The 12,804-nt window shown below is 46.4% G+C and overlaps 1 protein-coding gene across 2 annotated transcripts in view; it reads right to left on the bottom strand.

The window, feature by feature from the left end:
- Nucleotides 1-12,804, bottom strand: part of Otoa (otoancorin) — a 72,662-nt gene that overhangs the window by 21,493 nt on the left and 38,365 nt on the right. For both annotated transcript variants that reach the window (XM_076942071.1, XM_076942064.1), the window contains 7 exons: nt 11,596-11,763; nt 9,910-10,050; nt 7,478-7,536; nt 6,213-6,330; nt 5,233-5,306; nt 4,753-4,888; nt 3,551-3,741 (listed from right to left, as the gene is read on the bottom strand). In XM_076942071.1, coding sequence (XP_076798186.1) covers nt 3,551-3,741; nt 4,753-4,888; nt 5,233-5,306; nt 6,213-6,330; nt 7,478-7,536; nt 9,910-10,050; nt 11,596-11,763 — 887 coding nt within the window. The remainder of the gene's footprint in view (nt 1-3,550; nt 3,742-4,752; nt 4,889-5,232; nt 5,307-6,212; nt 6,331-7,477; nt 7,537-9,909; nt 10,051-11,595; nt 11,764-12,804) is intronic.

Here is a 12,804-nt window from a genome sequence, read left to right as displayed (position 1 = left end):
GAGTTCTCCACCCATACTGTTCCTGAACCCAAAGAACCCCTACTTTGTTAGTGTGAATTGAGCTCCCTACTTTCTGCCACATAACACAGCGCTTCCTCCTTCCATTCTTCAACAAAAGACTAAATCACCATGAGTGTCCTGTCTTACACAAATACATATAAAAATCTCTTGAACTTGGCACCGGCCCAGAATCCACTTAGATAAATCATAAATGTGTACAATGGCCCAACTTGAGACCCATCCCATGGGAGAGAGTCAACCCAACACTATGATACTCTGCTATGCTTGCAGACGGGAGTCTTCTGAGAAGCTCATCCAGCAGCTGATGAAAACAGATGCAGAGACCCATAGCCAAACATCAGGCAGAGCTCAGGGAGTCTTGTGGAAGTGTGGGGGATAGAATTGAGGGAGCCCAAGAGGTCAAGGACTTCACAAGAAGACCTACAGAGTCAACTAACCTGGGCCCATGGGGCCTCACAGAGACTGAACCACCAACCAAAGAGCATGTAGAAGCTGGACCTAGGGCCTACACATTTGGAGTAGATGTGCAGCTTGGTCTTCATGTGAGTCCCCTAACAGGTGGAGCAGAGGCTGACTCTGACTCTGTTGCCTGCCATTGGATCCCCTTCCCCTAGCTGAACTGCCTTGTCCAGCTTTAGTGGGAGAGGATGTGCCTAGTCCTGCTATGACTTGATGTGCCAGGGTAGGATGGTACCCAAGCGGTGCTTCCCCTTCTCTGAGGAAAAGAGAAGGAGGTAATGGGGGAGGGGTTTGTGAGGGTAGAACTGGAAAGAGAGGGGGTACTGCAATCGGGATGTAAAGTGAATGAAGAGAGAGAGAGAGAATCCCATGGAAACCTCAAACCTACAATCAAAAAATTTTTATCTTTGATGATATCTCTAAAAAAGAGCAGTTAAATTGGCACTGATATTTCCCATATATGGCCGTAAATTGACCATATAGTTCATATATATATATATTATATGTGTGTATGTGTGTATGTGTGTCTGTGTCTGTGTCTGTGTCTGTGTCTGTGTCTGTGTCTGTGTGTATGTGTGTGTTTGATGGGGTTTTACTATACAACCTAGCCGGGACCTGAACTCTTGATCTCTCAGATCCAACAGTTGAACTGGCTCCCAACCCCTTTTACAAAAGTGTCCCCTCACTAGACTGTGAGGGCCATGAATACAGGAACCACACCCATCTTACGCCACTATCATCTTCAGTCCCCTTAGAAAGAAGCTCTGCACACTCAATGCACACGTCAGGTGCTGTCACAGGTTCTTCATTTATCTAACCATGTCTGTCCCCATTTCACAGATGTAAATATTAAAACTGCAGGGAGATAAAGCAACTTTCCCCAGACCATACAACCAAAAAGCTATAGGAACCAACACTTTAAGAAGAGTCATTTATACTTTAGGTAATAGCAAAATGCCTGTGACAAATGAGGACTGTCACTGTATTTGTTCCTAGCACACAGTAATTGAGGCAGGAAATTATGAGCTTGAGGCCGGCCTGGGCATCATAGTGAGTTAGTTCCAGCCAGTATAGGCTGTAGAGCAAAATCCTGTCAAAAAAAAAAAAACACCTGATGGCAAATGACAAAAGGTCAGAGAGATGAATCAGCTGTTAGGAGCACTTCCTGTTCTTGAGGAGGACTAGAGTTTGGGTCCCAGTGTCCATATCAGACAGTTCACAATCACCTGTAACTCCAGCTCCAAGGGATCTATAGGCACCTGTGCGCATACACACACACACACAAAACCTCTAAAACTAAAACTAAATATTTGCTTAAAGTTTTCATCTCAGTACTAACTGATAGCAAAGTACCACTAAAATGTCTGATTCACAACAGGAAATTCTATGTGGGAAATGACAGTTCCCATTGAAACCAGGGAGCTGACATCCACCTGCATCCAGCTGCTGCTGCTTCATATCAATATCAATAGCTTCTTAAAGACATTTTTATTTGTTTGTTTTTTAAGACAGGGTTTCTCTGTGTAGCCCTGGCTGTGCTGGAACTCACTCTGTAGACCAGGCTGGCCTCAAACTCAGAGATCCGCCTGCCTCTGCCTCCTGAGTGCTGGGGTTAAAGGCGTGCACCACCATTGTCCAGCCTCGATATTTTTTTAAAATGTTATTACATTCATTTATTTACTGGCAGTGGGACATGTGTCGCAGCAGGAATGTGGCGGTCAGAGGACAGTCTGAAGGAGTGAGTGCTCTCCTTTCATGAAATTATCCAGGAAATCAAGTGAGATCTTCAGCCTTAACGACAAGCACGTTTACTCCACGAGCCATCTCACCGGTATATGAACGAAAATAATAACAGAGAGAGGAAGAGATTCTCACTCACTGATGGCAAGAGTGCAAGATGGGGCAGTCTCTGTGAAAGATATTTTGACGGTTTCTTACAAAACCATATATGACCCAGCAACTGCACACTTCTGCATTTACAAGGGGTTTGAAACCTTATGTCCATAAACTATCTGCATACAAACGTTTACGGCAGCGTTAATTTTAATGGCCAAAACTCGGAAGGCATGGAGATGCCCTCCGGATGGTGAAAGGATAAATCATCCCAGTCACCTCCAGACAGTGTGGTGTTATTCAGGGCTAATGAAGTGAACGATCAAGCCATGAGAAGACAGGAAGAAAATTTAAGTGAATATTATTAGGTGAAAGAAGCCTATTTGAAAAGGCTAAATACTGCATGTTCCCACTACCTGACCATCAGAGAAAACAAAGCTATCAGTGCTGACCAGAAACATGGGAATGGAGGGCTGACTAGGCAGACAGAGGCCAGTAAGAGTAGAAAAATATTAAATACGCTTATTTTTATTTTATTTTTTTTACAATATGGGAGTCACATGCCATGGTACATGTGCGAAGGTCATAAAATAGTTTACAGTAATTCATTATCTCCTTCCACCATGTGGGCTCCAGAGACCCAAATTCAGGTCATCTGACTTGGCTACAAATGGCTTTCTCCACTGAGCCAGCCTCAACATTCATTCATATATATATATATATATATATATATATATATATATATATTAGTCTGCAGGAGCCGTCCACCTCTTGCCTATTTTGAGCCAGTGTCTCTCAATGGCCTGCAGCTCAGGCAGTGAGTGAGGAGGGTTGGCCATCAAGCCCCACTTCCCCCAGTACTGGGACTATGGCACATGTCACCACACGTGACTTTTTTACGCATTTTCTAGAAACTGGACTCAGGTCCCATGCTTACACAACAAGCACTCTACCAGTGAGCTCTGGCCCCTAAAGTGCCATCTTTTCAAAACTCTCCCTGCCCCACAAACACTAAGATGAGGTGGTAGTGACCACATGAGCCTGCTGCCAGCTCCAACTTTTCCTACTCTGCAGGGAGTATAAAGCCGAAAGGAGAAAAGTCACAGATTCAGAGTCAGTGGAGATTCCTCTCCCTAGCCTGGTGGTCTTCTTTGCAGAGAAGAGAAAACAGCAGAGCCAGGCCGTTCTCACTAAGAGTGAGAAGCCACACCCCCACAGCCCAATGGACCCCTCTTACCCCCACTGCTCCAGGAGCCTGACCCTCACTGCAGCCTTCTGCTCAGAGCTGAGAGCTGTACAGCTTCTGAGACCATGCAGAGCAGTGGCCCAGGCTCTGGGTGAGATTCCTCTCTCAATGAAGGTGGCTGGCAAGTGGCACAGGAGGTTCCCCACAATGTCCACCGTGTATTCATCAGCAATGACACCATCCTGGAATCAACAAGTATGGCTGAGAGGAGACTCAGCCGGGGTCAAGCTGAGAACCCTCCCCATTTCCAAACCCCACGAAGCTTTCTGGATCAGAATCACCTGCCTTGTTACAAACCACCAAAGATGGTACTTAGTTTAATTCTCCCACTCAGGGAAGTGGGCCTTAGGTGCTTGGGATCCCCCAGTACACCACATGCTTGACACAGCAAGATGGAGACTATTTGGCATTATTACTGTTCTAGGGATAGCATGGAGTTTGATAACCAAGAACAGGGCACAATCTCAGTGGTAGAGCGCTCGCCCAGAATGCACAAGGCCATGGGCTCCATCAGCAGCAACATGAAATAATCATGGCATGACATACAAAGCATTGCTTGAGCCTCCAGGGCTCTTTCTCCAAATGCCAAGGACGGCATCCACAGTATGTTTGCTATGAGTCAGGCACTGTGCTAAACGTTACCGGCCTAAGTCCATTCCATCATCATAGGAACTGTTAGTACCAATTATTCGTGCTTTGTAACAATAAAGAAACTTCTAGGGTCCCAAGCATTCTGTCCAAGACCCTGAAATTCAGCCATGCATTACCCACTGTATGCCCACAAGAGCTGCAGAGAGATAGACTTCTGCATCTACCTTACACCGAGGATGCTGAAGCAGAGGGGGAAGGGTTTGCTAGAGCTACAGAACCAATTGCTGGCAAGGCCTGAGAAGAACCCAGTCCTCCATCATTCTCTCTCTGACATCGAAGTCTGCAGAACCAATGGCCAAGGTCACAGTGCCAGCTCTAAGACTCACAAGTCAGACTTTTAACCATTGCTGCAGGCTCAAGATCCTATTACATTCCCCTCCACAGCTCCCTGTGACTCACACATGTGCATGTCACACACACACACACAGTTGTGCACACATCACACACACACATCCAGATTCCCTCCACAGCTCTCTGAGACTGTCAAAAACACACAGAATGGACAGGGACCAGGAAACGTGTCTCCCAGGAAATTCTCTTACCAAACACTGTTGCACCTTCCTGATGATCAAACTCCTTTTGTCAGAATCTAAAACCAAGGTATCCAAGTGCCTCTTACCCAGGCTGATCAGAAAACGCACGCATCGAGAGGGAGGAACTGAAGCCAGGAATCCAGACCTACAGAGAGACCAGAGGATAGCGGAAAGCAGTATCTGCTCTGCACTGGCCCCTGAGACCAGAGGCAGAGTCAGCACCAGACACCACCACAGGGACATCCTATAAGCATGGACTCTCCCAGCAATGCACCTCGTGTCTGAAAGCAAGTCTCCTACCCATGTCCTAATTAAGAGTCTATGTGGAATGCTGCCTATTCAGAGTATCCCAGATTCTCAGGTCCTGGGGTGTCTATGGCATTCTCCACCCTGCCTCTGGTTCCTTAACACAGGGGGGAAAAAAACACAAATCCTGGAGACCCCTGTCATCTGGTGGCTGAGTCAGAAAGGGACTCGATGTTCACTTACGGGAGAGTGGCCAAGAGAAATGGTGGCATGGAGGACCTTGAAACTTCCCAGTATTTCCACGCCAAGCAATTGACCTGCAAGATAAAGCAGCAACAATACTCAAAGCAAATGCGCAGCCGATGCTCTGTAGACTTCCTGTAACAGTGAGCCTCGTGGCACAGGTACCATTCCTTCAAACACGAATAGCTGAGGAAACTGAGACAATAGTAAGATGAACACACACATTTAGGTGTGAGAACAATCTTATTTATGAGTACAAAAGAGTGAGATGCATCTACATCCCTCGACTGGAAGGCAAACACCTGGCTTGTGAACAGAACAGAGTATTGTGTGACTGGTTTGATTTTTCATGATATCTATTCATTTATGTGTGTGCCACAGAATACATTTAGAGGCCAGAAGACAGTTGCAGAAGTCAGTTCTCTCCTTCTACCATGCGTATCCCAGGATTTCGAACTCAGGTTTCTGGGCATGAGAGCGAGCACCTTTGCCTGCCAAGACATCTTTCTGGCCCGTAAGCAACTATTTTGATTTAAAATATAGATTTATATTTTTGTAAGTATGAGGTCATGTGTTTTATGTTTACATGTATCTTAGAGGACACAGAGGTCTTTGTGTTCACAGATAGGAATTAAGGGATGAGCTGGGTGGTGCACACCTTTAATCCCAGCACTCAAGAAGCAGGGGCAGGTGGGTTTCTGAGTTCAAGGCCAAACTAATCTACAGAGTGAGTTCCAGGACAGGCAGGGATACACAGAGAAACCCTGTCTCAAAGCAAGCAGACAAAACAAAACTAAGGGAACCTAGAATGAGACCTGTTATCCACCCAAAATGATGATTACCACCTCGGAGCGAATTTACTTTTTATATCTGGTCCTACCCAGTTCGATATTATAACTGTATAGTTTTGTTATAAATATCTTTAGACACCAGTCCTGGCATCAGGAGAGGGCTAGAAGCAGAGAAATGCTCAATGGTACCTGGTCTGGAGAGAGCAGGGAGAAGTTGTTCTCAAAATACTGGAAGAGGGCCAGAAAGACGTGGGCACTCATGGCATCGATGTGTGAGCACTGTACACCCTTCACCAGCTGCCCGACGCTGGGAAACAAAACGACCGCTGAGAAGAGGGTAAGGGGAGAAGACGGAAGGGGCCCAAGAACGAATGCTTCCACCCATCGCGGGCTGAACACTAAATAACACTAAGTCATAATGGGATTTCATAACGTCCCTACAGGCTCTGGATTTCAGTGTTTGATCCTCAAAGTGTTATTTTGGGAGATTCTAGAAACAGGAAGTAGGGCAGAGCAGAAATCGAGGAAGTAGGTCACTGGGGGCAGGTCTTTGGGAATGTGGATAATTCTTTCCCTGTTTCCTGGCCCACGGTGATGTGAACTGCTGTGTTCCACTTGAAACTGAACCAAGACAAAAATTTTTCTTCTTTAAGTTGCTTTTAAAATCTTTATTGAGGGGCTGGAGAGATGGCTCTGCAGTTAAGAGCACTGGCTGCTCTTCTAGAGAACGAGGGTTTGATTCCCAGAACTCTCATGGTAGCTAACAACCATCTATACCGCCAGTCCCAGAGGATTTGATGCCCTCTTCTGGCCTCCTTTAGTACTGCATGTATATGGTTCACAGCCACACATGCAGTCAAAAAGCCATAAACATAATACATACATACATACATACATACATACATACATACATACATACATACATACATACCTGGGGGCTAGAGAGATGGCTCAGCAGTTAAGAGCACTGGCTGCTCTTACAGAGGTCCCAAGTTCAATCCCAGCACCTACATGCTGGCTCACAACCATCTATAAAGGGATCTGCTGCCCTCTTCTGGCATGCAGGTGTACATGCAGCAAAGCACTCATGTACACTAAATAAATAAAAATCCAAAAAAAATTATCCAGTTTTATTTGTGTGTGAATGTTTGAGGTTTTTTTTTCATTGCACATGTGTGTGCATGTGCACATATGTGTATGTATGTGTGTGGCAAGCATGTGGATGTCAGGGGACAGCTTGCAGGAGCTTATTCTCTCCTCCTACCACATGGTTCTGTGGCTTGAACTCAAATCATCAGGCCTAACAGCAAGTGCCTTAACCCACTGAGCCATCTCACCGGCCCTCACTTGGGTTTTGGAATTATCCCACAGCTCAGCTGACCCTGATTTGAAGTTAGGCTTCTCTGCAGAAGGCTTCAAAGAGCTGCTCAGGCCAGGCTGTCAAAGTGTCCTACCTCAGGAGCTCCTCGGGCCTTTCAGTGGTCTTTTCCAGAAGCTCATAGAGGAACAGGGCCTGAGGAAAGAGAGATGAGCAGCAATGGCGGAGCCCAGCACACTGAGGCCCTGTGGGGAAGGCACACTGTGACCTCATCTTATAGATGGGGAAGCAGAGTCTGAACCCAGAATGTTACTAACCCAAGGCCCTCCAATTACTAAGTGGCTGAGCCAGAATTTGAAACCATGTCAGGAGCAATCTCAGAGTACAACCTGCCACACTCCAGATAATTCTCTGTGCTCTAAGGCAGCGCTTCTCAATCTGTGGATCTCAGGCCCTTAGAGGTCAGATAACCCTGTCACATGGGTCACCCAAGATCATCTGCATATCAGATACATATATTACCATTCATAACAGTAGCAAACTTACAGTTATGAAGTAGCAATGAAATAATTTTATGGTGGTGGGGGAGGGGGAGAGGCTGTCACCACAACATGAGGAACTGTATTAAGGGGTTGCCACATTAGAAAGGTTGAGAACCACTGCTCTAAATGCTGAGTGAGGAACAGAAGCTTACAACGGCAGGCTTGAAGCCTTACTACCTTAGCATTACAAAGCTGCTGCCTTGCGAAGGCCCCTGTGTGGTCCCTCCTTGTGTGCCCACCTGCTAGTCCTGAACCCACAGGGCAGCAATGATGGAACCAGCACAGTCCAGAAAGTAACATCAATAAAAGAGCTCATGCCCACAGCACACGCTCCCCTCAAACCCTCCCAAATGAGCACTCCGGCATGCTACAGTGTAGGCAGGGGAGTCATTTGTTTTAAGGAATGAAATTTTACAGAATACCTAACTTGCAGAAGCGATCAAGTGCGACATTTGTCTATTTTATAGACTCTAAAACTTTGAACGTAATTCCCCAAACGCAGTAAATTATGAGCCAGAGTTAGACAGAGGCTTCTGGGATGTGACAGCTGAGGGCCTCAAAGCCTCATAAAGGCCCGGGCAAAAAGATCTGGGACGGAAGGGAGATCCCAGTGTTCTGTGTACGGCACCCTGAGGTTTCAGGGGCAGCAGATCAGTGGACCCTCCCCCACAGGTTTCCCAGTCTCTAGAAATGAAAACTCCATCGCCCCAGCTGCTGGGACAAAAATGCCTTAAGGTTGTCTACAGAAGGGTGAGTTTTCCAAAATAAAACAAGTATTCAAGCTGCTAGACTTGGCAGTGGTTGGTCACATGGCAGCAGAATGCTGTAACACCAGCCAGCCTCATAAAAGACCCCACAGAGGTGTTCAGCTGTTTTGTTGCCTCAGCATTCCTGGTCCCTAAGTGGTGCTGGGAACATGCTAAGTCTGTGCTCAGTAAACATGTCCAGAGCCAGGAGAAATGGCTCAATAGGTAAAATGCTTTCCACACAGGCATGAGGCCCTGAACTTGTATCTCCCAAACCCATGTAAAAGCCGAGTACAGTACAGTAGCACACTTATGTAATCCCAGTTTCTCTATGGAGAGACGGAAGGCAGAGACAATGAAGCCCCTGGAAACTCCTAGGCTGGCTAGCTGGAAGAATGCCTCAGTGAACAACAAGGAACCTTGTCTCAAGCAAGATGGAACATGCTCACACACACACACACACACACACACACACACACACACACACATTTCAGGAGTGGTGGCTGGGCTCAGTTAATAAAGACTGAGGGCCAAGTGTGAGAACATGGGTTTGGTCCCTAGAACCCATGAAAAGAAGCAAGGCATGGTTACTGGTGGTATAAAGACAGGGGGATCCCTGAGACTATCTGAAAAGCCAACCTAGACAGCAAGTTCTAGGTAAGAGCTGAGAGACTCTGTCTCAAAAAAAACAAGGTAAAGGGTGACTGGGGAAGACACCTGAGGTTGACCTCTGGCCCTTACACACATGTACAGATATATACCACGCACACACATGCATGCAAAATTATTTCACAAGTGAATGAAAGTGGCTGACTCAACAGAAGGTTCTATGGGTGGGAATCAGTGTCAGCAGCACCGTCCTTTCCAAACATCCTAGAAGCTGGGAATATCTAACCGTAAGTAGAGTGGTGGATAACATTCACAGCACGCTGCTCTCAGGCAGTATCCTATATCACAACTGCTGCCTGTTATCATCCTCATGGTGCTCACAAGACAACAGAGGCCATGTAAGGAGCAGTCACTTCTCCAGAGCTAGTAAATGGCAGCCAGAATTCATCCTCACGCCTTGTCTAGCTTCTATTCTATTTCCTGGGCGTATTAACAAAGAAATAAAGCGCCTTTATCAAACTGACCCTCAACAGATAAAAAGGAATAATGAGAAGTGCTTGCCCAGAGTTGACGGTGTAACTCAGTGCACTCGCCTGCCATGTGAGAGCCTGGGTGCCATTCTCAGCTCCACAGAAGGACACAGGATTGATCTGTGAGCACTTCAGTCCTACCTGGCCCCGCCGGAGCTCCTTTTCCTTCAGGACTGTAGCATTGAATCGAGATTCTTTCCGTAAATCATAGAGAGACACCTCCTTAAAGAGAGCTCTTGGTACCTCCACGATGCCTGAAGCAGCATCTTCTGCCTCCATCAGCTGCCGAAATTGAGAGGAAAGATAGTAGCAGCCTTATAAAGAAGACACTGAATTCATATTGTATTTGGACACTGTTTCCTGGACCATAAAACATTTTTGATCTGCTTAGCAACCACATCAAGCAGAGACTGTTGCTATCCTCATTTTACAGGTAATCAAACTGAGGCCTAAAAGTGGTATGTTGAAAACTTAGCAATGTGACTCAAGCCTGAGTCTGTGTAGTTCTAAACCCTACTGTTAGAGATGGAATACGAATTGCCCCCACAATGCTCATGTTTTGAAAACTACCTCCCCAGATGGTAGCACTGTTACAGCGAAGTTGTGGAGACTTTAAGAGCAGGGCACACCTGGAGGAAGTAGGTCAGTAAGGGACAGATATTCGGAGATACACTACCCCTGGCCACTTCCTGTTGTGCTTTCTACTTCCTGATCAGCCAGGAAGTGAACAGCTCTTCTAAGCCACACTTCCACTGCCATGACACTCTGTCCAAGCACATGGAAACAAGCAACTGTGAACTGACACCCTGAGCCCATATCCACTACTGCTCTTCACAAAGCCTTGGTATTTTCAAACAAGCACACTGAATTTGGTTTCTTAGCAGATTTTGTAATTGGACATACTAAGTGCATGGTAAGCAAAATGCCCAAAAGAGCAACACAGTCCAAAGCATTCTGGGATCTTCAGGATTCAATCAAATTCTTGAAATGTTCTAAGAGCCAACTGTGATAGAGAGTGCACGTCTGCAAGGCAGGAGAATAGATAATCCAGGTCCAGCCAGGGCTCCACAGTGAGATCGCACCTTAAAACTAGTAATTATAAAATACTTCTCAGGCCCAGGTCCAAGGCTTTGAGTTGGCACAACCCAACATCTGCCCCATCAGTGAACTGCTGGAGCATGTGAAGGGGCCAGTCCTGCAGATCCAAAGCTACAGGATCCCCATGGCACAGGCAACAACAGGATATCCAAGAGGAGTCCAGTGAGGTTCAGTATTGATAGTGTAGCAGATGCCACAGGCCTCGAACCAGATCAATGAGTCATTGCCATGAACACTTGCAAGCAGTAACTGGGTGTGATACACTAAGCAGTGTGATACACTACAGCTTCCACAAGGAGATTTTTTTCCTCAGCCTTGGGGGAAGAAGTTGCAAGGGTGGAAGGCAGGTACGAGGAGAGGGGGAGATGAATGGGACTGGGGTGCATGATGTGAAATGCACAAAGAACCAATAAAAAGTTAAAAAATAATAATCATCACCTGAAATTCAATTAAGAAGTTTGGTTTGAGAAAAGTCTTCCATATCGGACTGGCTAGGAAAGCAGTGCTGTCTGAGAAAAGTGTAACATAGTAAAAGAAACTATGTCTAGAAGAGAAACTATGTCGGGGGGGGGGGGGGGGGGGGGGGGGGGAATTCTGAACACCTCACACACCAACTGCCAAGACAATGCCAGACAAAACAACTGTGCCATGGTCATAATTTATCCACAGACTTTGAAAACTGCATCCTCTGTAAGCCACATGGCTAAGGACTGAGCATCTACCTCTCACCTTGCTGAGGACACCTTGCTGCTGGACAGGTGACAAATCAGACATATCCTGAGAAACCGGGCTTCTTAGCACCTGCCAGAGATCCTTGTGGTCCATGCTGTAGAAGGCTTGTGTGCCCACCCCTGCCAGCAGCACACCCATCTGGCTGACATTGTGGAAGTTCAGCACCTAGCAGAGAAACAGCCATGAGGATGCTCTCTCAGACATTTACCAGGCTAACTTGATGTAGGTACCCGGATGAGTGACAGCCAAGAGACCCAATGGGGAGCAATGCACTCATAGACCTTTTGGGTTTGGTAGTTGACACTAGGGAAGAGACAGGCCTCTTTGTCTAGGACAAGGAGGGACTGCAACAATCTCTCTCTGCTCCCTTGAATTAATTGTATAGAAAGTGTCACCATGGACCCCCAAAGCCTCAGTTGAGGTCCAGAAAATCCAAGGTCTTCAGAGCCTCAAAATGAAATCACCATGAAGCTACAGGAACAAAGTAAGAACTGGCCTTGGCCTCCAGTACAAAAGTGAACAAACCCAAGCGGACTGTGGTTCTCTTAGTCAGGGCTACTATTGCTATTATGAAACACCATGACCAAAAAGCAAACTGAGGAGGAAAAGGGTTGTTTAGCTTAGGAAGGAAGTCAGGACAAGAACTCAAACAGGGCAGGAACCTGGAGGTAGGGCCTGATGCAGAGGCCACAGAGGGGTGCTGCTTACTGGCTTGCTCCTCATGGCTTGTTCACCCTTCTTTCTTACAGAACCCAGGACACCAGCCCAGGGGCCTCTCCCATCCATCACTAATTAGGAAAATGCCCTGTGGGCTTGCCTATAGCCATGTCTTACAGAAGGCTCCCTCCTCTCTGATGACTATAGCTTGTGTCAAGTTGACATAAAACTAAAACTAGCCATGATACCATGGAGGAGATGGCATTCAAAAGCCAACTCTGAGGCAGATGCCTTGGGCTCTGCCCTCTATCTTTCCCTTCCACTGTGATGTTGACAATTTGGTCCCTAACATTCTTTGTGTCCCATGTGAGTAACCTCAGAAGTGAAGATTGTTAACACCATGAGCTCATTATGTTGATCAGAAGACAGAATGATTAATCCACTTAGAACAGGTCCTGGCATACAATAATAACTTCATAAATGCTTGTTATTAGTGTCATATTGGAACTGGCTCCAATCAACTGCCAAGAGCCAGTTGGCATGCTAGGA

The sequence above is a fragment of the Arvicanthis niloticus genome, chromosome 1 (assembly GCF_011762505.2).
Source record: "Arvicanthis niloticus isolate mArvNil1 chromosome 1, mArvNil1.pat.X, whole genome shotgun sequence".
Lineage (NCBI taxonomy): Eukaryota > Metazoa > Chordata > Mammalia > Rodentia > Muridae > Arvicanthis > Arvicanthis niloticus.
Note: the sequence above shows the minus strand (reverse complement) of the source record. Positions and strands in the feature narration are given on the sequence as shown.